This window comes from Oncorhynchus keta, chromosome 15 (genome assembly GCF_023373465.1).
Source record: "Oncorhynchus keta strain PuntledgeMale-10-30-2019 chromosome 15, Oket_V2, whole genome shotgun sequence".
In the NCBI taxonomy this organism is placed as follows: domain Eukaryota; kingdom Metazoa; phylum Chordata; class Actinopteri; order Salmoniformes; family Salmonidae; genus Oncorhynchus; species Oncorhynchus keta.
The window spans coordinates 28,492,090-28,513,870 of NC_068435.1; the positions used below are offsets into that span (position 1 = coordinate 28,492,090).

Consider the following 21,781-nt stretch of genomic DNA (forward strand, 5'->3'; position numbering starts at 1 on the left):
CTGTGGCCCGTCGCCGGAAGCTCTGGACTGGAAACTGTCGCCGGAAACTCTGGACTGGGAACTGTCGCCGGAAGCTCTGGACTGGGAACTGTCGCCGGAAGCTCTGGACTGTGGAGGCGCACTGGAGACCTGATGCTTGGTGCCGGCGCTGGTGATACCAGGCTGAAGACACGCATCTCAGGGCGAGTGCGGGGAGCAGGCACAGGACATACTGGACTCTGGAGGCGCACTGGAGATCTAGAGCGTAGAGCTGGCACAGTGCGTCCTGGCTGGATGCTCACTTGAGCCTGGCAAGTGCGGGGCGCTAGCACAGGACGCACTGGGCTGTGCAGACGCACTGGAGACACAGTACGCAGAGCCGGCACAGGATATCCTGGTCCAAGGATGTGTACTGGAGACCAGGAGCGCTGAGCCGGCACCATCCGTCCTGGCTGGATGCCCATTCTAGCCCGGCAAATGCGAGGAGCTGGAATAGAGTGCACCGGGCTATGAATGCGAACTGGAGACACTGTGCGCATCACTGCATAACAAGGTTTCTGACCAGTCACACGCTCCCCACGGTAAGCATGGGGAGTTGGCTCAGGTCTAACCCCTGACTCTGCCAATCTCCCCATGTGCCTCCCCAAAAAGGAGCTGCCTCTTCCGTGCTAGCCATGTCCCCTCATATCATATCATCTCCACCTGCTCCCATGGCAGGGACTTGTCCCCTGCCATTACCTCCTCCCAGGTCCAGGATGTCCTCCACTCATCTTTCTCCCGAGCCCAGGATGTCCACTCCTCCTGAACACGCTGCTTGTTCTTTTTGTGGTGGGATCTTCTGTCACGTTCGTTATAAAGATCGGACCAAGGCACAGCGTGAGTAGAGTTCCACGTGTTTTTAATAAAACCGAAACTCAGCAAGACAAAACAAAAAAACAAACCGTGAAGCTGTACGAACAGTGCAGACAGGCAATGTTACATAGAACAAGATCCCATAAACACCAAAGGGAAATGGCTACCTAAATTTGATCCCCAATCAGAGACAATGATAAACAGCTGTCTCTGATTGGGAACCATATCAGGCAACATAGAATTACAAAAACCCGTAGACCTACAAAACCCTAGACATACAAAAAGCCTAGACAATACAAAAACCCTAGACAATACAAAACTAGCGTACCCACCCTGGTCACACCCTGACCTAACCAAAATATAAAGAAAACAGAGATATCTCAGGTCAGGGTGTGACAGCATGTGACTAATAACATTTGATTTGATTTGATTTGATTTTGACTAGCTGAGACATTCTGCCTGCCTCTCTCTCGTCCTGACTCCCAACCCCTACACGCTCATTACTATTGGACAGTTGGAGATCGAATTTGAATATTGAAACAATCTTGCAAATGTCGGGGAGACAGACAGCAAGGTTTATACAAATCTCTGCTGTTGAAAACTAAATGTTAGTATAAAAGAAATGTGAGATAATGTCTAGATGCTTTTTATAGTGAAGATCAAGTTTATAACTTCTCTGCCTCTGCTGATGAGACAGTCGATTCTGCAATCAGATGGAAAAGAGTAAAAAGGCATTTTAACGTCATAGATTTAGCCGGTGGTAATTTGTGGAATAGACACCGGCTGGAATGCGCTTTTAACCAATCAGCATTCAGGATTAAACCCACCCGTTGTATAAATTTGAGTGGGACCTGTGAGTGACTGAGTGACATACGTGGTTCACCATTATGGGATCAAATTCCATTTAAATGTAAAGGCTATTATGCACAGTATTACACAATAGATTTATACAACACTATTACTCCACCTCAAGGCTCTTTAGGAAGAGATTACAAAGGTGCGTTATGTTCATATGGCTGAAATCCATCACAGTTTTGTTCACATAAAGGGGTATATGTGTAAAGAGAGGGCAAACTCCTGAGTGTAGTGTCAGGGTGCAAGGTTAGAGCATGAGTCTAAACTGGGTGTGTGGTCCTGCAGTATAGAGACCAGACCCACACACACACGCATACACACACACACACACACACACACACACACACACACACACACACACACACACACACACACACACACACACACACACACACACACACACACACACACACACACACACACACACAAACACACACACACACACACAATTGCCCCCTGGGACAATTACTGCCTCACCTTCTATTCAGGACTTAATGAGAAAACGGACTGATCGATTTAACTCCAGCCATAACACGAGAGGAGGCCAGTACGGTGATAGCATAGATCAATTGTGCTGCTGTGAGGTATCCAAGACATCTAAAACACCAGCAACCTGTGTTAAAACAAATACTGTTTCCAAGATTATAACCATGTTCTTTCAGTAGTCTTTATAACATGGTAATAACATGGTAACAGCTCAGTCTATATCTGTATAGACTTAAATAAATAGTTTTGTAGCGAATATCTGTAGACAACTGATCAACGTTAAAGCGAAATCTACGTTAAAGACAAAGGTCTCTCAATGCAATATTTTACAGACCTAAAACAGCTAGACCGTGATTGACCAATAAACATTCAAGTGGGTGTGGTCTGGCACATACATTCATATAAATCAGTCAAAGATATTTCTATTGTATCAAGACTTAACATATACAAGAATATTCATATCAACCTAACAGTGGCGCTATAATGGGAACATGTTTATATCTCTCGATCTGTTTGACTCAGGGTGATGAAATTTGGTACACATGCTCATGGATAAGAGTCTAGCTAACCCACGCGATATCTCAGACTCCACTTGCCCAAATTTGACAAAACTTGGGTGAATGATATGTGGTGCCATAGAGATCTGTTGTTTACAAAATTGCACTGGTTGGCCCATGGGGGGCGCTGTATAATTTGTGGGGGGAGACATATTTACAGTTGCCTTGTTTTAATAAGCAATAGCCAGGTGAATCTGTACTGAAAGAAGACAATTCATTTATTTCAGATGGGTTGCCTGTTCCTTGTGACATCAGGTACAGAGCTTTGGTGCCAAGCCCAATTATTTATTACATATTCAGTCTCTATCCATCATTGTATTGCCACTACGTCCAGACCACTGAGCTGTTAAAGAACGTCCAGACCCAGTGTTAACGCTCACATTTGATGTTTATTGCCGCGTCCCGAAAAATATGATTGACTTTTCTTGGGGAGACGGAGGTGGGACTTATGCCCCCTTCTTCTCCAATCGTGGCTCGGGGGGCGGAGGCTTTTATTGCATACTCTGGTTGTGTCAGTTGCTACAGACATAAGCGAAACAATAACAATTGGTGTTACTTTCACTAACCCTCTGAGAGAGTGACTGTTACATGTTCCGTCCATCAAGCTTTTAAGGAAATTGGGAAAGGCATATAACGTGCTCTGTGCACGTCAGGTTTGACACGATTTGAAACCCTTTAAAGTTGAATCTACTTTTTTTTCTACAGTAGCTGTGCAGGAGTGGCAAGAGCCTAAAGCAGCTATTCATATCAGATTTCAACCAAACCAGCTGGGAGAGAGAGCGGAGAGAGCGAGCGTCTGTCATTATCTTTCCCTTTCCGATCCAGGAAAGCTTAGGGAGAGAGAAAATAGAGAAAATAGAGGGAGATAGAGAGGGTGAGAGAGGAGGAGAGAGAGGGATCCAAAGGAATTTCTAAGGATATTTCTTCTGTTGCCGTGAAAAAAAAGTGTTGGTCAGTTGGGGGCGAGGCGAAGAGCGCGGTCAAGGATGGACGAGCAGCCTCGGTTGATGCACTCCCACGGCGTGGGAATGGCCCGACACCCCGGCATGGCGCAAAATATGCAGGATGGCACAGGAGGGACGGACGGAGATGGAAGAAAGCAGGACATTGGAGACATATTACAGCAAATAATGACAATCACAGACCAAAGCCTGGACGAAGCGCAGGCCAGGTACGGTGGCATAGAAAATTATATTATTTTCAAAGTAATACCAAAATAGCATATTTATGAATTAAGAAATAACTACGATAGGCCTACGTTGTAATAATGTGATTTGCATTCATGCTATCCAACGAAAACAATTACGCCCACCCGAACGCAACAACTGCTCGTAGGGGATAAAGTGCGTAACGTTAATCTACCTTCAACCGACCAGTTTTTATTTTGTGAAAGTTAACTTTTAAATTAACAGTGTCATCAAAATGTTTAAAAAAAAATGTATGACGATATTAAACTACTGCAACTACAACTGAGCGGGGTGCATCCTCTTCCCAATTTCCAATCGCCTTGTATCTTGTTACATATGAGATTACACAGTAATTCCCCGCTGTGTTACATGTTGGGGATGCATTCCTTTTGGTTACTTTGTTTCTTTTTAGCCAACGGCAATAAAGGTTATCACAGCACCGGTGCTGCGCCTCGAAATTGAGACAACGATCACATCTATTCGTGTTCCTGTGCAAGAATAGATGATATAGGATAGATTGGATCATATTCATTATTGACATCCCACCGTGATGTAAAATTGAAATGACCCGTGCTATTCATGTTAATTCATTTGAGCGGTTATAGATTAAGTGTAGTGAGACGACAAGTGTTCAAAGTGTGGTTTGTTGAGACAATGGAGAAACTATAAAAGTACATTTTTACACCAAAGGGTTTTCTCTATTAAATAATAAGACTATGCTATACATTAGTTCTTTAGTTTAGATCACTGTGATTGAAGGGTTGTTCAAGACTAAATTCAGAATAATATGCATTGTTAATATCAACAGCAAGGATGAGCTTTATTCTTCCTCATCAAATTGACAGTGATCAAACAAGTCTCCTCATTTTAGATATGATACAATTCATGCAGAACGCTTTTGCAACTAATGCTATTTCCTAGTCTTATTGAATTTGGTTGTAAAGTTGTGTGTGTTTCCCCTTTTTTCTTCTTCTAGGAAACATGCACTGAACTGTCACAGGATGAAACCGGCTCTCTTCAACGTCTTGTGTGATATAAAAGAGAAAACAGGTAAGGTGAAATTCTACCTCATTGAAAGAATGACTTGTATCAATGTTTTTTTCCTCAAACCTTTTTTCTTATGTGGCATTTTTATGAAGTCATTATGGCCAAAACGACTTATAGCCCACATTATTATTTATAACAACCATATTTTGAACATTATAATATTTATATAATATATTTCTAAACATACTGTATGTGTTCAGGAAGTTAACCCATATTCATAACAATATGGTTCTACAATGCAACATGGTGCTTTGTGGCATCCTATTGTATCTACGTGTATTACCACACAACCAAACAACCTTATGTGTGTCAGTCAGTGAGCCAAAAGCAGACGCACACATTCGGACCAGACAGCAGAGAAGAAAGGTCTTTACTGTACGACCAAGGGGGTGTCACTAAGACATGTATTAGGTCTGTACTAACTGACTTCGTTCTGTGTCATCATATTTTTCCTTGCCAAGTGTGATGCTGTTTGTTTGTGACACGCTGTGAGTGTTTCTACATGCTGATGCTGGCCAGAGGGATTTTCTCAGTTTGGGTTTGAAGCGAGGGTCAAAGCCATGTATAAGAATCTGTGAAATATAGGCACTTAACACCATATTAAAAAGAAGAAGCACTTGTCTCTGTTTATAGAAGAAAGTATGTGACTATTCTTGGAAAAAGTCCAAGTTCTAGCCTACTAAAGAGATATGTAGAAAATGGAAGTCAAACAGCAATCGAATACATATCTCTGAAGACATATCTCTGAAGACATATCTCTGAAGACATATCTCAGAAGACATATCTCTGAAGACATATCTCTGAAGACATATCTCAGAAGACATATCTCTGAAGACATATCTCAGAAGACATATCTCAGAAGACATATCTCTGAAGACATATCTCAGAAGACATATCTCTGAAGACATATCTCTGAAGACATATCTCAGAAGACATATCTCTGAAGACATATCTCTGAAGACATATCTCAGAAGACATATCTCTGACATATCTCTGAAGACATATCTCAGAAGACATATCTCAGAAGACATATCTCTGAAGACATATCTCAGAAGACATATCTCAGAAGACATATCTCTGAAGACATATCTCAGAAGACATATCTCAGAAGACATATCTCTGAAGACATATCTCTGAAGACATATCTCTGAAGACATATCTCTGAAGACATATCTCAGAACATGCCTTTTAACGGGATACTCTTTTGAAATTGTTAGAGGATGTTATCACTCACTCTGACTTTAAAGTGGAAAAATGTTTCCAGCGACTATCATGACTGTCTGTAGCCGGCCAAAGAAATAAGAAAACAAATGGATTCAGTAAAGGAGGCCATGTTATCGTCTTCCTAATTTGCCTCTAAAGGTTCATTTACGAACATTTCATTACTGTGAGTCACTCTGGTACAGTGCTTCAAAAAAAGACGGGTTCTTAGCAGCGAACCCTGTGTGGTTTTCATTTTAGAAAAAAGGAGGGAGAAGAAATGAAGTCCCGTTTGTGAGAAGCCAGTGAGGTTTGGCCACGGCCCCCTTCCTTCTCAGAGGAGTATGCTTAGAGTAGGGAGAGTTATGCCTGCTTTTTTTCAAACTGCCTGGCTTCGTTCTGGGTTCAACCAGAGTTCGTTTCCAAAATGAAGAAGAACAAAGTAACTTGGACCTTTTCATGCCCCCCCCTCCTTTCTTTTCTTCTCTTCCCACCGTTCCTGGCAGGAACATAGGGGATTTTGATTATAATGGCTCTCTTTGCCTGCTTACTCTCTCCGTCTTCATTTAGAGGTAACAAATGCTGTTGAAGGTAACGTTTCAACATAGATTTGCCGTGTTGTTTTTGTAGGTTTCTACTCCTATCTCTTGAGTGGATTTAGTTCTGCTAATGTTTTGGCCTCTATCCAGTATTAGCTTCCTTTGACAGGGTTTCAGTTGGGTGGGCTGAATTCAATGTACGTGGCCCCTCAAGATAAAAGCACCATGGGGGAATCCCTTTTGAGGAGTTTACTGGTTCGCACACGCAAACTCACCCATGCACGCAAGCACACAATGTCCATTGAGGTGTTGTTGTTACTCAAGCGCTGCATGCCTTGTGTTGCTGGGGGAAGTCATACTAAATTCTCAGTATTCTGTTGTTACATTTTATCCGGATGCTTTGTCACGTTATAGTCATCAAGTCCAAGCTATGAGCTGTGCTTCACTCTATAAATGTAGATGTGTTATCAGCGTCAACATAAGCATGTGGCAAATGTATTTTAGTGCAAAAAAATCAAATGTTATTGGTCGAGAACCCAGTTTAGCAGATGTTATAGCGGGTGAAGCGGACTGCTTGTATTACAAGCTCCTAACAGTGCAGTAAAATGTCAAACATGTTCGCGAATAATAAATCATCAAAAAAATAAAAACGAGAAATCAAGAATGTCAGGATGAATCCAACGCTGTGTTAGTAATCCGAATGCAATCTTTGCATGTACACCGAAAAGATGTACTGAGAATGATGTGTACAGCCGTAGATATTTTACACAGAGCTGTGTCAAGAGTCCTGTATTTAAATATGCAGTGTGTATAAACAGTGTAAAAAATAATGTATATTCGAATGAGCTATGTGAGAATACAGTGTATCAATGCACAGAGTAAAAAAAAGTATAAAAGAAACAGGAAGTGTCCAGGGTTTAATGTCTATTATATACAGGGCCTTCAGAAAGTTTTCATACCTCTTGACTTCTTACACATTTCATTGTGTTACAGTTAGAAATCCAAAGTAATTATTTTCTCATCCATCTACACACAATACCCCATAATGATAAAGTGAAAATCTGTATTTAGAATTTTTTGCATATGTGTTGAAAATTAAATACAGACATATCTCATTTACATAAGTATCCACACCTCTGATTCAATACATGTTAGAATCATCTTTCGGGGTAAGTCTCTAAGAGCTTTGCACACCTGGATTGTACAATATTTCCACATTATTCAAGCTCTGTCAAGTTGGTTGTTGATCATTGCTAGACAGCCATTTTCAAGTCTTGCCATAGATTTTAAAGCCGATTTAAGTCAATACTGTAACTAGGCCACTCAGGAAAATTCAATGTCACCTGGTAAGCAACTCCAGTGTATATTTGGCCATGTGTTTTAGGTTATTGTCCTGCTGAAAGGTGAGTTTGTCTCCCAGATTTAACCAGGTTTTCCTCTAGGATTTTGCCTGTGCTTAGCTCTATTCTGTTTCTTTTTACCACCCACAAACTCCCTACTCATTGCAGATGACAAGCATACTCATAACATGATGCAGCCCCCACCGTGCTTGAAAATATGAAGATTACTACTCAGTGATGTTTTGTGTTGGATTTGTCCCCTAACGCTTTGTATTAAGGACATAAAGTTAATTTCTTTGCAAAATATTTTGCTTTTTTACTTTTGTGCCTTATTTTTTTTTTATTCTGTATATCTTTTCACTCTGTCAATTCGGTTAGTTATTGTGGATTAACTACAGTACCACAGCCATTAAACTCTGTAACTGTTTTAAAGTCACCATTGGCCTCTTTGGCCTCATGAAATCCCAGAGCGGTTTCGGCAACTAAGTTAGGAAGAACATATCTTTGTAGTGACTGGGTGTATTGATACACCATCCGAAGTGTAATTATTAACTTTACCATGCTCAAAGGGATTTTCAATGTCTGCTTTTTTATTTTTACCCATTTACCAACATGGTTGGGTCGGCTACTTTTTAAATGTAATCTGTTACAGTTACTGGTTACCTGTCCAAAATTGTAATCACTAACGTAACTTATTGATTACCCAAACTCAGTAACGTAATCTGATTACATTCAGTTAGTTTTAGATTTCCTTCCCCTTAAGAGACATGGGGGGGGGAAACAATGTTACCAATTGAATATCTATTGCAGGATAAATCAATGTTAGTTTACATAGCTGGCCATATAAGGATGTTACATTTTGCTCTATGGGCTGGTTGTGTTGGCTTTTTCAAATCCATCGCTTTCTACTACATATAATACTACGATTAAATTATATCTTTACATTCAAATCTAATTCTATCATAATTCCAGTCATTCCAAGAAATTTTATACTCCTTGATCTTCAAGAATAGAACTTGGACATATGGAAGTATAGATCAGTCATATTGTTTTACCTGAGCATAACCCCAAAACTAAGGACTTATTAGCCAGCCCTACTCTGTTGTTTATGATTTTGTTGTCATGGAGGACTGATTGGGCTCATTGATTCGAGTTGAAAAATAAATGCTGTGCTCATGGAACTGCAAGCTTTGAGCACTACTGATAAGTGCTATTTACATGTGGAAAATGAATTCAATATGCTGCATTTACTATAGGCCAATTGTTTCCCTTTTAGTTGGTGACACTTTGATATCTTGATAATATGCAGATGTTTAAAGGGCAAATCCACAGATGAAACAATAACAACACGGTCGTACCGACTCTGTTTTGGTAAACAGCTGAGGTATGGGCCTGGAGAAATGTAACCACTCAGATGAATAATATTCAGGGCTATGGATGCAAAGACTGTCCATCCATGATATCAATTTGTTTTAACCATGTTATGAGGCTATACAGTGTTTGTTTACAATTACAATGTGGACAAACATAGGAGAAAACAAGCTTATATTTTGGGTTCGCATGGAGTGTGACAGTTGAACTACGCCCATGAGGCATTTATAAGTTATATTCTTCAAGAATCAATGGATATGTATACAGTTGAAGTCAAAAGTTTACATACACCTTCGCCAAATACATTTCAACTCAGTTTTTCATCATTCCTGACATTTAATCTTAGTAAAAATGCCCTGTCTTAGGTCAGTTAGGATCACCACTTTATTTTATGAATGTGAAATGTCAGAATAATAGTAGAGAGAATGATTTATTTCAGCTTTTATTTATTTCATCACATTCCCAGTGGGTCAGAAGTTTACATACACTCAATTAGTATTTAGTAGCATTGCCTTTAAATTGTGTAACTTGGGTCAAACGTTTCGGGTAACCTTCCACAAGCTTCCCACAATAAGTTTGGTGAATTTTGTCCCATTCCTCCTAACAGAGCTGGTGTAACTGAGTCAGGTTTGTAGTAGTCCTCCTTGCTCGCACATGCTTTTTCAGTTCTGCCCACACATTTTCTATTGCATTGAGGTCAGGGCTTTGTGATGGCCACTCCAATACCTTGACTTTGTTGTCCTTAAGCCATTTTGCCATTTTGCTTGGGATCATTGTCCATTTGGAAGACACATTTGCGACCAAGCTTTAACTTCCTGACTGACGTCTTGAGATGTGGCTTCAATATATCCACATAATTTTCATCCTTCATGATGCCATCTATTTTGTGAAGGGCACCAGTCCCTCCTGCAGAAAAGCGCCCCCACAACATGATGCTGCCACCCCCGTTCTTCACGGTTGGGATGGTGTTCTTCGGCTTGCAAGCCTCCCCCTTTTTCCTCTCAACATAATGGTGGTCATTATGGCCAAAAACAGTTCTATTTTGTTTTCATCAGACCAGAGGACATTTCTCCAAAAAGTATGTTCTTTGTACCAAAGTGCAGTTGCAAACCGTAGTCTGGCTTTTTTTATGGCGGTTTTGGAGCAGTGGCTTCTTCCTCGCTGAGTGGCCTTTCAGGTTATGTCGATATAGGACTCGTTTTACTGTGGATATAGATACTTTTGTACTGGTGTCCTCCTTCACAAGGTCCTTTGCTGTTGTTCTGGGATTGATTCGCACCAAGGTACGTTCATCTCTAGGAGACAGAATGTGTCTCCTTCCTGAGCGGTATGATGGCTGAGTGGTCCCATGGTGTTTATACTTGTGTATTATTGTTTGTACAGATGAATGTGGTACCTTCTTGCAGTTGAACCGGACTTGTGGAGGTCTACAATTTTCTTCTGGAGTCTTTGCTGATTTATTTGGATTTTTCCATGATGTCAAGCAAAGAGGCACTGAGTTTGAAGGTAGGTCTTGAAATACATCCACAGGTACACCTCCAATTGACTCAAATGATGTCATTTAGCCTATCAGAAGCTTCTAAAGCCATGATATAATTTGCTGGAATTTTCCAAGCTGTTTAAAGACACAGGCAACTTAGTGTATGTAAACTTCTGACCCACTGGAATTGTGATACAGTGAATTATAAATGAAATAATCTCTGTAAACAATTGTTGGAAAATGACTTGTGTCATGCATAAAGTAGATGTCCTAACCAACTTGCCAAAACTATAGTCTGTTAACAAGAAATTTGTGGAATTGTTGAAAACAAGTTTTAATGACTCCAACCTAAGTGTATGTAAACTTCCAACTTCAACTGTATGTATAATTTAGATGTTCAAAAATGTATGTAGCATCTACAGCTTGCCCCTTTAAGGTTATCTAAAGTGTGCGAGTTTGAGACTGTGTCCATTAGGCCTATGGATTTATTTTTTTATCAGCATGAATTAGATTGAGCAATAATAGCCCTACTTTTATTGTGTAGGCTGGGATCCACACGATGCAGCTGTTGCAAGTATGCATTTTTCACTGCATTTTTCACACAAACACAATGATTGATAGGCAGCTTAAAACGTCTTGAATTCCATTATTGGGTTTAAATACACGTTTAGATTTGTGAACAGCCATTCATAACAACCACAATCCGTAAGGCGCAAATAGCTAAATGAGAGAGTAGCAGTGTCACATCAATGCGCTATGTAGATATCAATAATAAGTGGTATCCTTATTGCCGCGGACTACACCACCGCTGTCATCCTTACCTCCAAGCGTTCAAGTTGGATAATCTTTGAATTCCGACAACAGTCGCACCATTGGAAGACATAGCTTGAACTGTAGCCTACAAAATCCTCTTCCTGCTCTTTTCCCGCAATAGTGGTCTCTGACTTGTGGTCAGACTCTCTCTGGTGGAAGAAACTTAAACTTGCGCCTTTTTTCAATGCTGATTTGAATGTTATTGAGAAAACAGAGAAGTGTCAATAATGTTTTTTTCCACAAACATCCTTTCTGAATTTAAAAGTAATCCTCAAAGTAATCATCTAGTTTTTCAAAAGTATCTGTAATCGGATTACAATATTTTCGCTGGTAACGTAACGGATTACAGTTACCGGTTTAATACGTTACTCCCCAACCCTGTTTACCAATAGGTGCCAATCTTTGCGAGGCATTGGAAATCTTCCCTGGTCTTTGTGGTTGAATCTGTGTTTGAAATGCAATGCTAGACTGAAGGACCTTACAGATTATTGTATGGGTGGGGTACATAGATGAGGTAGTCATTCAAAAATCATGTTAAACACTACTATTGCACACAGATTGAGTCCATACCATTTATTATGTGACTTGTTTAAGCACATTTTTACTCCTGAACTTATTTAGACTTGCCATAACAACGGGGATGATTTAATTAGTTAAACTTTCTAAAAACATTATTCTACTTTGACATTATGGGTTATTGTATGTAGGCCAGTGACACAAAATCTGAATTTAATCCATTTTCAAATCTGGCTGTAACACAACAAAATGTGGAAATAGTTAAGGGGTGTGAATACTTTCTGAATGCACTCAACATGGGACAGCAGCGTTGGCTGTGTGTGCGGGTGGGCGTGTGTGTGTGAGTGAGTATGGAAGTATGCGTGTGTGAGTTTATATGTGAGTACAGAAGTGTGTGTGTGTGAGCTTGTGTGAGTGAGTATTTTTGTCTCTTACTACAAGAGATGGTGCGATGGCTGTTCAACAGTATGATAGCCTGGAGATAGAAACTGTTTTTCAATCTTTCGGTCCTGGCTTTGATGCACCTGTACCGTCTCTGTCTGCTAGATGATAGCAGAGTGAACAGAGTGTGGCTTGGGTGGCTGAGGTCCTTGATGATGTTCTTGGCCTTCCTTTGACACTGTGTGCTGTAAATGTGCTGGATGGCAGACAGCGTGCCCCCTGTGATGGGTTTGGTTGACCGCACAACTGCCTGAAGAGCCATTTGGTTGAGGGCGGTGCAATTGCCTTCCAAGGCGGGGATGCAGCCCGACAAAAGGCTCTCAATGGTGCATCTGTAAAAGTTTGTGAGGGTCTTAGGGGCCATGCCGAAGTTTCTTCAGCCACATGAGTTTGTTGAGGCGCTGTTGCGCACCGTGGCGCCTTGTCTCCTGTAGTCCACAATTAGCTCCTTTGTTTTTTTACATTGAGGGAGAGGTTATTTTCCTGGCATCAATCCGCCAGGGTCCTCACCTCCTCCCTGTAGGCTGTCTAGTTGTTGTTGGTAATCAGGCCTATTACTATCGTGTCGTCAGGAAACTTGGTGATTGAGTTGGAGTCGTGCATAACCACACAGTTATGGGTGAACAAGGGATACAGGAGGCGGCTGAGCACACACCTACTGGTTGAGGAGCAGTGTGGCGGAGGTGCTGTTACCTACCCTCACCACCTGGGGTTGGCCCATCAGGAAGTCCAGGACCCAGTTGCACAAGGAGGGGTTCAGACCCAGGGCCCTGAGCTTAGTGATGGGCTTAGAGGACACTATGGTGTTGAAAGCAGAGCTGTATTTGGTGAGCAGCTTTCTTAAATAGCTATTCCTCTTGTCCAGGTGGGATAGGGCAGTGTGCAGTGCAACAGTGTTTGCGTTGGTCGTGGATCTGTTTGGGCGGTATACAAATTGTAGTTTGGATGAGATTTATAGGACACAAAGACCTAAAATCACATGGTATCATACCATTTCTTCTTTCTATGTATCTAGTTGCTGTTCATCTTGTGGGCATAGATCATTTCCCCCTGTGAAGAGCAGACAGAAGCCCAGAAATCCACTGCAGCAACAGCAAAAAATGACTCAAACCTTCACCATGACATTTACAGCCAAATGTGCTGAGAGCAGAGTGGGCAAAAAGAGAACAAGCCCGTAATTTGTCAGGTCTTTTTTATATTATTTTATAAAGACTCAGCCTCTCCTCAGTTTTACATTGTTGCAGCCAGAGTCTCTGGAGGGTTGCAAAGGAGAGACTATTAAGTCGGCAGGCAGCCTGGTTTATGCGACTGTTGTGTCCCCTTCTGTGACAGCACTAAGAGGATCATAGATATGGCACTGTAGGTTGGCTTTCCTTTTTTAAAGGTAGAATCACCTGGGCATACTGTATCATGTGCCTAGTGGTGTGTGTGTGTGTGTGTGTGTGTGTGTGTGTGTGTGTGTGTGTGTGTGTGTGTGTGTGTGTGTGTGTGTGTGTGTGTGTGTGTGTGTGTGTGTGTGTGTGTGTGTGTGTGTGCGTTCACACACATACTTGTAAAACAGTAAGATAGACGTGCTGGAGGCATAAAATGAGAGCGCACACAAATGTGCACACAGACGAACGCACACAGACACACACGCACACACACACACGTGTGTGTGTCTGTGTGCACATTTGTGTGCGCTCTCATTTTTTGCCTCCAGCACATCTATCTTACTGTTTTACAGAGGATTACCATAGATGAACTACAACTTTTCTCATTAGAAATACTTTGTGGTATAGAGTACATATAATTGTCCAGTATTGTTTGTCTGGTTTCCCTCAGTGTCTCCAGCAATTTCAGGAAAGCGTGTCTTTAGTTGTAAAATTAATGTAAGTGCTTAGCACTGTGTTTCATTTGCCATACATCCTGTGTGTGTGTGTGTGTGTGTGTGTGTGTGTGTGTGTGTGTGTGTGTGTGTGTGTGTGTGTGTGTGTGTGTGTGTGTGTGTGTGTGTGTGTGTGTGTGTGTGTGTGTGTGTGTGTGTGTGTGTGTGTGTTTTTGCATGTGAAAGAGTGAGAGTGTGTGTCTGTGTGGAACCATTACGGATAGTGGAGCTGGCACGTACAGGTTGACAGAGTAAGAAAAGCCAGACACCAAGTCAACGTTTCTAGGTGTCAGATTACAGGCCAGAGCTCTCTCTCTCTCTCTCTCTCTCTCTCTCTCTCTCTCTCTCTCTCTCTCTCTCTCTCTCTCTCTCTCTCTCTCTCTCTCTCTCTCTCTCTCTCTTTCTCTCTCTCTCTCTCTCTCTCTCTCTCTCTCTCTCTCTCTCTCTCTCTCTCTTACAAAAACACTTTCAATCTCTCTCTCTCTCTTTCTCTCACTGTTCACCAGGCCAGTGTATGTCGACAGCCACTCATTACTCCAGACTCAGGTCAAATGGATAGCTCCTGCATGTCAAATATGATCAGATGTAGACTATATTATACCACTGGTAGTTGTCAGACCTAAGGACCTGGTGAACTCAGTGACCCATGTCATCAAGCTACTAATTTTCACATACTAGATAATAGAAATGCTGTGTTTTCGATGTTGAGCATATTGCAGCATTGCAGATTGTACCTGTGATCGAAGTTGAAGTCTGGTGTGGTTCTTATATACTGTAGCACACATCTGGAGAACACTGGTATCCTTTCATTAGAATAGAGCAAACCTGCACATATTTTCTTTGACAAATTTGCTTTGATGGCTATGTTTTTGCTAGTTAATGATTTAATGGTGGACTTGGAGTAAATGTAGTGATAGTGGAATGTCAGATAACTATTCAGTTGGTTTTATAGCCCAGTAAGCGAGTAAACACATCACTTACATCAGTATTGTGAATGATGGTCTGCTTATTTTAGCCATGGAGAGAGACTGGACTGGACACTAGTGTTGTGTTGTTGCTGCTGCTGTTTTTCAGTATTTAATTGACATGGTTGTCCATGATGAGTTCAGAGGTTAGTTTTTAGTCTTTTTTGACAGATGGAGTCATTTGTCTCCGATGTGCCATGTTCTGTCCTGAAACTAATGGCTATGTCCTTGGTTTCCCCACCGTGTTAGCAGGCAGACAGTATATCTAGCCTGGCCGGTTGGAAGTGCAGAAGCAGCATTTTATTCTAGCCAGGATTTGAGTTCCCATAGAAATACGAGTGACCGCTCTCTGTTCTTTCATAAATAACAACGTTTCCCAAACGTCTCTGACGTTTCTCAATTGATTAGTAATTTTAACAAACCTCATGACACTGCTTCCTAGAAATGTAAATGGTCGATGATTGGCCGCGCTGATTCTCCTGACAAAAGACGTCAACTTTCATAAAATGTTCTACAGAAATAGTCTAGACCCCTTTACTGGTGGGAAAATGAGTACAATGTCTTTCCCATCTGGGTCCTTCCTGAAGAATATTCTCTTCCTATCTACATTGTAGTACTTTGACAGTGCAAACAGACAGACACACTTCAGAATCACTTCAGTTGTTCAGAACCGACAAGACATGCCCAGTGTTTCTCCTGTTCCCTATTTTCCCATCATATTAACCCACACTTGCAATTAGGACAGCTTCTAAATTATGCAAATGGTGAGTGTGGTAATTGAGACATGCTAATCATGTTTAAAGAGGCTAATTACACCCTGTATATCTGAGGTGGGAGTTGTTAATTTGCTATGATAACAGGTCTGGCTGTTGGAATGGTCATATGGTGGAATAGTGTGCGTGTTCGCGTGCTTGTTCGTGTGTGTTTGTGTGTGTGCGTGTGCGCGTGTGTGTGTTTGTGTGTGTGCGTGTGCGTGTGCGTGTGTGTGTGTGTGTGTGTGTGTGTGTGTGTGTGTGAGTGTGTGTGAGTGTGTGGGAGGTAGTGTGTACTGTTCCTCCTCTGGGTCATCAACCAGTATGAGTAATTTCCCTTTGGGAGGAATATTTTTCAGTATCGATTCCTCAGGTGAATGTAAGTGTGCATAAATCACCTAGATATTGGGAGTATTTCATAAAGCTAAAGGTGAAGTGGTTCCGATTGATCTTGCCTCTTGAAATACTCCATTATCTCTGCATCTACATGTAGCCTACTGTTCAGAATAATTGTTTTTGCCCGTGCTAGAGACACATATATTGGTCCAATAGTACATTACTAATAAAGGTCCAGTCCACTAATAAAATAAATAAATGTATTATATATTTACGTGTGTATATATATATATATATTTTTTATGAATTCAGATTTTTCAGAGGGTGCTGCAGCACCCTCAGCTCCCCTACTTCCTGCGGCAATTGTGAGAGAGTGCGAGAGAGAGCGCGAGAGAGAGTGCGAGAGAGAGTGCGAGAGAGAGAGATTTCATTGCACTTATTCAACAAAAAGTATGAATGTATTGTATTTCTATTTACAGTCTATGTTTACTGCACTTCTCTCAATTTGGTTATCTGATACAGCAGTATCGTATCGGCCATTCTGCAAACGCGGCTTTTATAAAAGGCTTTGTTCTTACTTGTCTGACATATATCATATTCAGATCCATTACGGTAAGAATCCCTTCCCACTTATCTGACACTAAATTGCTTTATATAGGAAATTTGTTCCACAGCGCAGTTGAGTTTTCTGTTTCATCTGATGTTTGTTTCGAGTGCAGTTTTCAGTCCTAGAAAACAATAACGACATAATTGCAGAGCCTCCTCGACTATTGTTCTTTTTTTGGGAGCAATGTGTAGTGGTTTTCTTACGGTAGATGTAATGTTCCTTCAAGCTTGTCTGAAAATCCCATACGCTTTATTTCTCGATGAAAAGAGGTTCAAATCACACTCAGTTTCTGCGATAACGTGGAGTTAATATGTGGAATGAAAATGTCATCGGTAGTAAGTGTAGTGTCACTGCACAGTAACTAATAGTCGTGAGAGATTAGTGCTTTTTGAGGTCAGTTCGATTTCGGTTTGATTACTAAAAAATAATCAAGTTTTCGATTTGGTTTTCGATGATTTTTGGGGGACATTAAATGCATTATGTGGGTTGAATGCTGTAACAACAAGAATAAAACAATTAATTAAAGTCCCATGATGGTAGTAATTGCCCATTACTGCTTATATCTTATTAACAATCATTTATTCACATTTCATTACTTTAATAAAATATTTCACTTGATGTTTATATTACATTTGTTTTAGGCCTATTTGATAACTTTATTATTTCATTCCAAGTCATTGTCTCATCTCTATAGAGTTGCTGTCTGACAAAACCACTATTTTAGTAGTTCTTCAAAGTAAATAAGGCATACCTTTATGACTGCTGAATACTAGCTATCACTCAATTAGATCATGTCTTTTCAGGTAGAGATACCTCACGAAGCAGCTGCGCTCTATCCCTCTCGATTGGTGCATCATTCTGTCCATTCTCTCTGTCTCTGTGTCTGCACCGATGAGACAAGTAGGCGCACAGGGAATTATGGTCTTTGTAGTTAATTACCACATTTTCTGCTCTAAACTATGTAGAATATTGGCCTGTTGGAAACTGCAATTCCCTACTACATCGCACAGTTCGGGCTTGATCTGATTTAACTCTAGAGAAACTGCACATTGCGCTCACAGAAAAAAACTGAACGAAATAAAATTCAAATAATTGGTCAGTAAATGAGTTGTTGAGGGTGAATGAGGGTTGTTATTCACAGCTGTGGAACAAGTCCGTTTTTATGATTTGTTTCTGTAGTTTGTAGGCTACTAAAATGTAGTAATGTAGGCCTCTGTACTGTACCACCATGCATTTCAACCTGAAATGTTACTTATCATTCAGATTTTTCTTCAATATCTTGGTTGGTTGCCATTTAAACACCCTGGGACTTGATATCGTTTAATTCAAGGGTCTTGGATCACGGTTCTCTCGCGCCCCGCTGCTCACATTTGACGAGTGCGTCAGCCAGCAGCATGCTGTATAAAGAAACCCCCTCGGCTGCGGTGAACAGTCAAACATGAAATGCCGAGAGGCCCTTCCCTGCCCAACTTAGTAAAAATGACACAAATTAATACACGCTACTTAAACCAGACCAAGATTAATGGTTGCCTTTCGCTGCGATTTAGGAGCACTGTCAGTCGCTGCTCACTGCCCAGACCGAATCAACACCAATCGATGTTGCTGCTCCCTCTCCGGCTCTACTCTCACTGGAGCTGGTTAGGATGGTAACAGGACTGCAGTAAATGTGCGTGCACACACAGACATACATATATATACACACACACACACACACACACACACACACACACACACACACACACACACACACACACACACACACACACACACACACACACACACACACACACACACACACACTGTATTCTCTCACACACACACAAATCCCAGTGCACAGAACATGAAATAGATATACTATGAAGAAGGATGTAAAAGTGTTAAATCAATGTTTGTGTCTGCATATGCATCATATTTTTCTTATGTACTGTAGTGCGGTGTTCACCACAAATGAAAGCTAGGCAGTGTATTCTATATTATTAATCAGTTGCTACATATCAGATGGAGAAGAGCAGTGATTGGATGTTTCAGTTACTCATAGTAATGCCTTGGTGTAGTGACTCATGCAGTGCAGATAGCACCATTTATTTTAATCAGGACAGGGGGGTTAGATGAGTGTTGATATGTCTCCCTCATCGCAGAGTAGTTTTCCATTTAAATGCTGTCAGGTGTTCACACGTACAGGTGCGCGTGCCATGCACACACACACATCAAATCCCCAAATCAAATCAAATGTTATTTGCCACATGAACCGAATTCAACAGACCTTACAGTGAAATGCTTACTTACAAGATCTTAACCAGTTTTAAGAAAGTATTTACTAAGTAAACTGTAGTCAACAATAAATATATAAAAATGCAAATGAAAAAAATAAGGAAGAAAATAAGGAAATAGAAAAAAATGAATAATTAAAGAGCAACAATAAAATAATAGTAGTGAGGGGGGTACTGGTACAGAGTCGGGGGCACAGGTTATGTGCGGAGGCACAGGTTTGTCGAGGTAAATGAGGTAATATGTACATGTAGGTAGAGGTAAAGTGACTAGATTATAAACAGAGAGTAGCAGCGTAAAAGAGGGGTCTGGGTAGCCCTTTGATTACCTGTTCAGAAGTCTAATGGCTTGGGGGTAGAAGCTGTTGAGAAGCATTTTGGACATAGACTTGGCGCTCCGGTACCGCTTTCCGTGTGGTAGTAGAAGGAACAGTCTATGACTAGGGTGGCTGGAGTCTTTGGCAATTTTTAGGGCCTACACATACGAACACGCACACACATACACACAAATACAAACTTACACACAGAGATACACGCGCACACACTGGTGGAGACTCCGAGGAGGAGGAAGGGGAGGACCATCCTACTCAGTGAATTTTCTGTTTTTCTATATAAACAACTATACTAAATATATTAATGTCGCAAAATAACTGACTAAAACATACTGTTTTGTAATGATGGTCTACAGTAGTTTTAACAGCACTCTCTCGGTTAGCATCATGGTGCAGTGATATAAAGTACTTAAGTAAAAACACTTTAAAGTACTATTTAAGTACTTTTTACTTTTACTCCACTACATTCCTAAAGAATATTATGTACGTTATACTCCAAACATTTTACCCTGACACCCAAAAGAACTCGTTATGCTTAGCAGGACAGGAAAATGGTCCAATTCACGCACTTATCAAGACAACATCCCTGGTCGTCTACTGCCTCTGATCAGGAGGACTCACTAAACACATGCTTCATTTGTAAATTATGTCTGAGTGTTGGAGTGTGCCCCTGGCTATCTGAAAAAAAGAAAAGAAATGGTGCCATCTGGTTTGCTTAATATAAGGAATTTGAAATGATTTATACTTATACTTTTGATACTTAAGTATATTTAAAACTACTTTTAGACTTTTACTCAAATAGTATTTTACTGGGTGACTTTCACTTTTACTTGAGTCACTTTCTATTAATGTATCTTTACTTTTACTCAAGTATGACAATTGGGTACTTTTCCCACCACTGCCATGGTGTAGCCAGAGGACAGCTAATTTACATCCTCCTCTGGTTACATTGACTTTAATACAGAACCTAGGAGGCTCATGGTTCTCACCCCCTTCCATAGACTTACACAGTAATTATGATAACTTCCGGAGGATATCCTCCAACCTATCAAAGCTCGTGCAGCATGAACTGACATATTGTCCACTCAATCAAAGGATCACTGAAAGCATAAACTGTAGCTAGCTAGCACTGCAGTGCATAAAATGTTGTGAGTAGTTGATTCAAAGAGAGAGCAAGACAATAGTTGAACAGTTTTGAACAAATGTATTTCTTAAAAATTAAGGAGAAGCAGCAGAGAGAGGTGGAGTGAGAGAGAGCTATCTATATATCGTTGCATTTTTTTCACTTACTTAGCTAGCTAATCCAGCTAGCTAATTTAGCCCACTCAAACACCTGGCTCAAACAGAGAGGAATGCTATTTATGTTAGCTAGCTGGCTAAGACTATCCAACACTGGAACTCTTCCAAGTAAAGGTAAGGTTTCGGTTTTATTAATTTATTGGCAATGCAGCCCGCCGGTGTAACTGTTAAACTGATTGCTGTACACTGTACTGGGAGATTTAAGCTGGTTTACTAACGCGTTATTTCTTCTGTGTTAGCTAATATGTAGGCTGTGTAGCGGTTAGCGGTTAAGGTATGAAGGTTTGGCTTGGAAAGTTTTTTTTCGCCTCGTTACCGACAGCTGTTGTGTTGTGCACTGAAGTCCACAAGCGAAGGGAAAAGGTGAGTCCAACTGTTTGGACTAATCATTACACCCTAGATCGGCTAGATGCAGGCAAGAGTGTGTAAGGTGGTGTTGAACGTGTCACGATCTGTCACCTTGATTATTCCAATTTGTCTCTCGACCTGTGCGCACCTACGTTATAATCTTTCATTGGTAGACTAGGTTATAGCAACCTCATGATGGGTACAGGAAAAATTCAAGTATCATGTAGTAGACTAAACCTATCAATGTTATATTGAGCCGTGTGAATGGAATATGAATGACAGTCATCCAATATGGTGTAATAGAAATAAGGCCATGCTCATTAAAAAAAGTCCTTCCTAATCTTA

The 21,781-nt window shown here is 40.9% G+C and overlaps 1 protein-coding gene across 2 annotated transcripts in view; it reads left to right on the forward strand.

Annotated features, from left to right (window-relative positions):
- The first annotated feature begins 3,240 nt into the window (after window positions 1-3,240).
- LOC118394736 (pre-B-cell leukemia transcription factor 1-like) overlaps window positions 3,241-21,781 on the forward strand; it is an 80,988-nt gene continuing 62,447 nt past the window's right edge. The window contains exons 1-2 of one of the 2 annotated variants that reach the window (XM_035788227.2): window positions 3,241-3,900; window positions 4,893-4,966. In XM_035788227.2, coding sequence (XP_035644120.1) covers window positions 3,716-3,900; window positions 4,893-4,966 — 259 coding nt within the window. In that variant the 5' untranslated portion in view covers window positions 3,241-3,715. The remainder of the gene's footprint in view (window positions 3,901-4,892; window positions 4,967-21,781) is intronic. The other variant, XM_035788228.2, reaches the window with a different exon arrangement.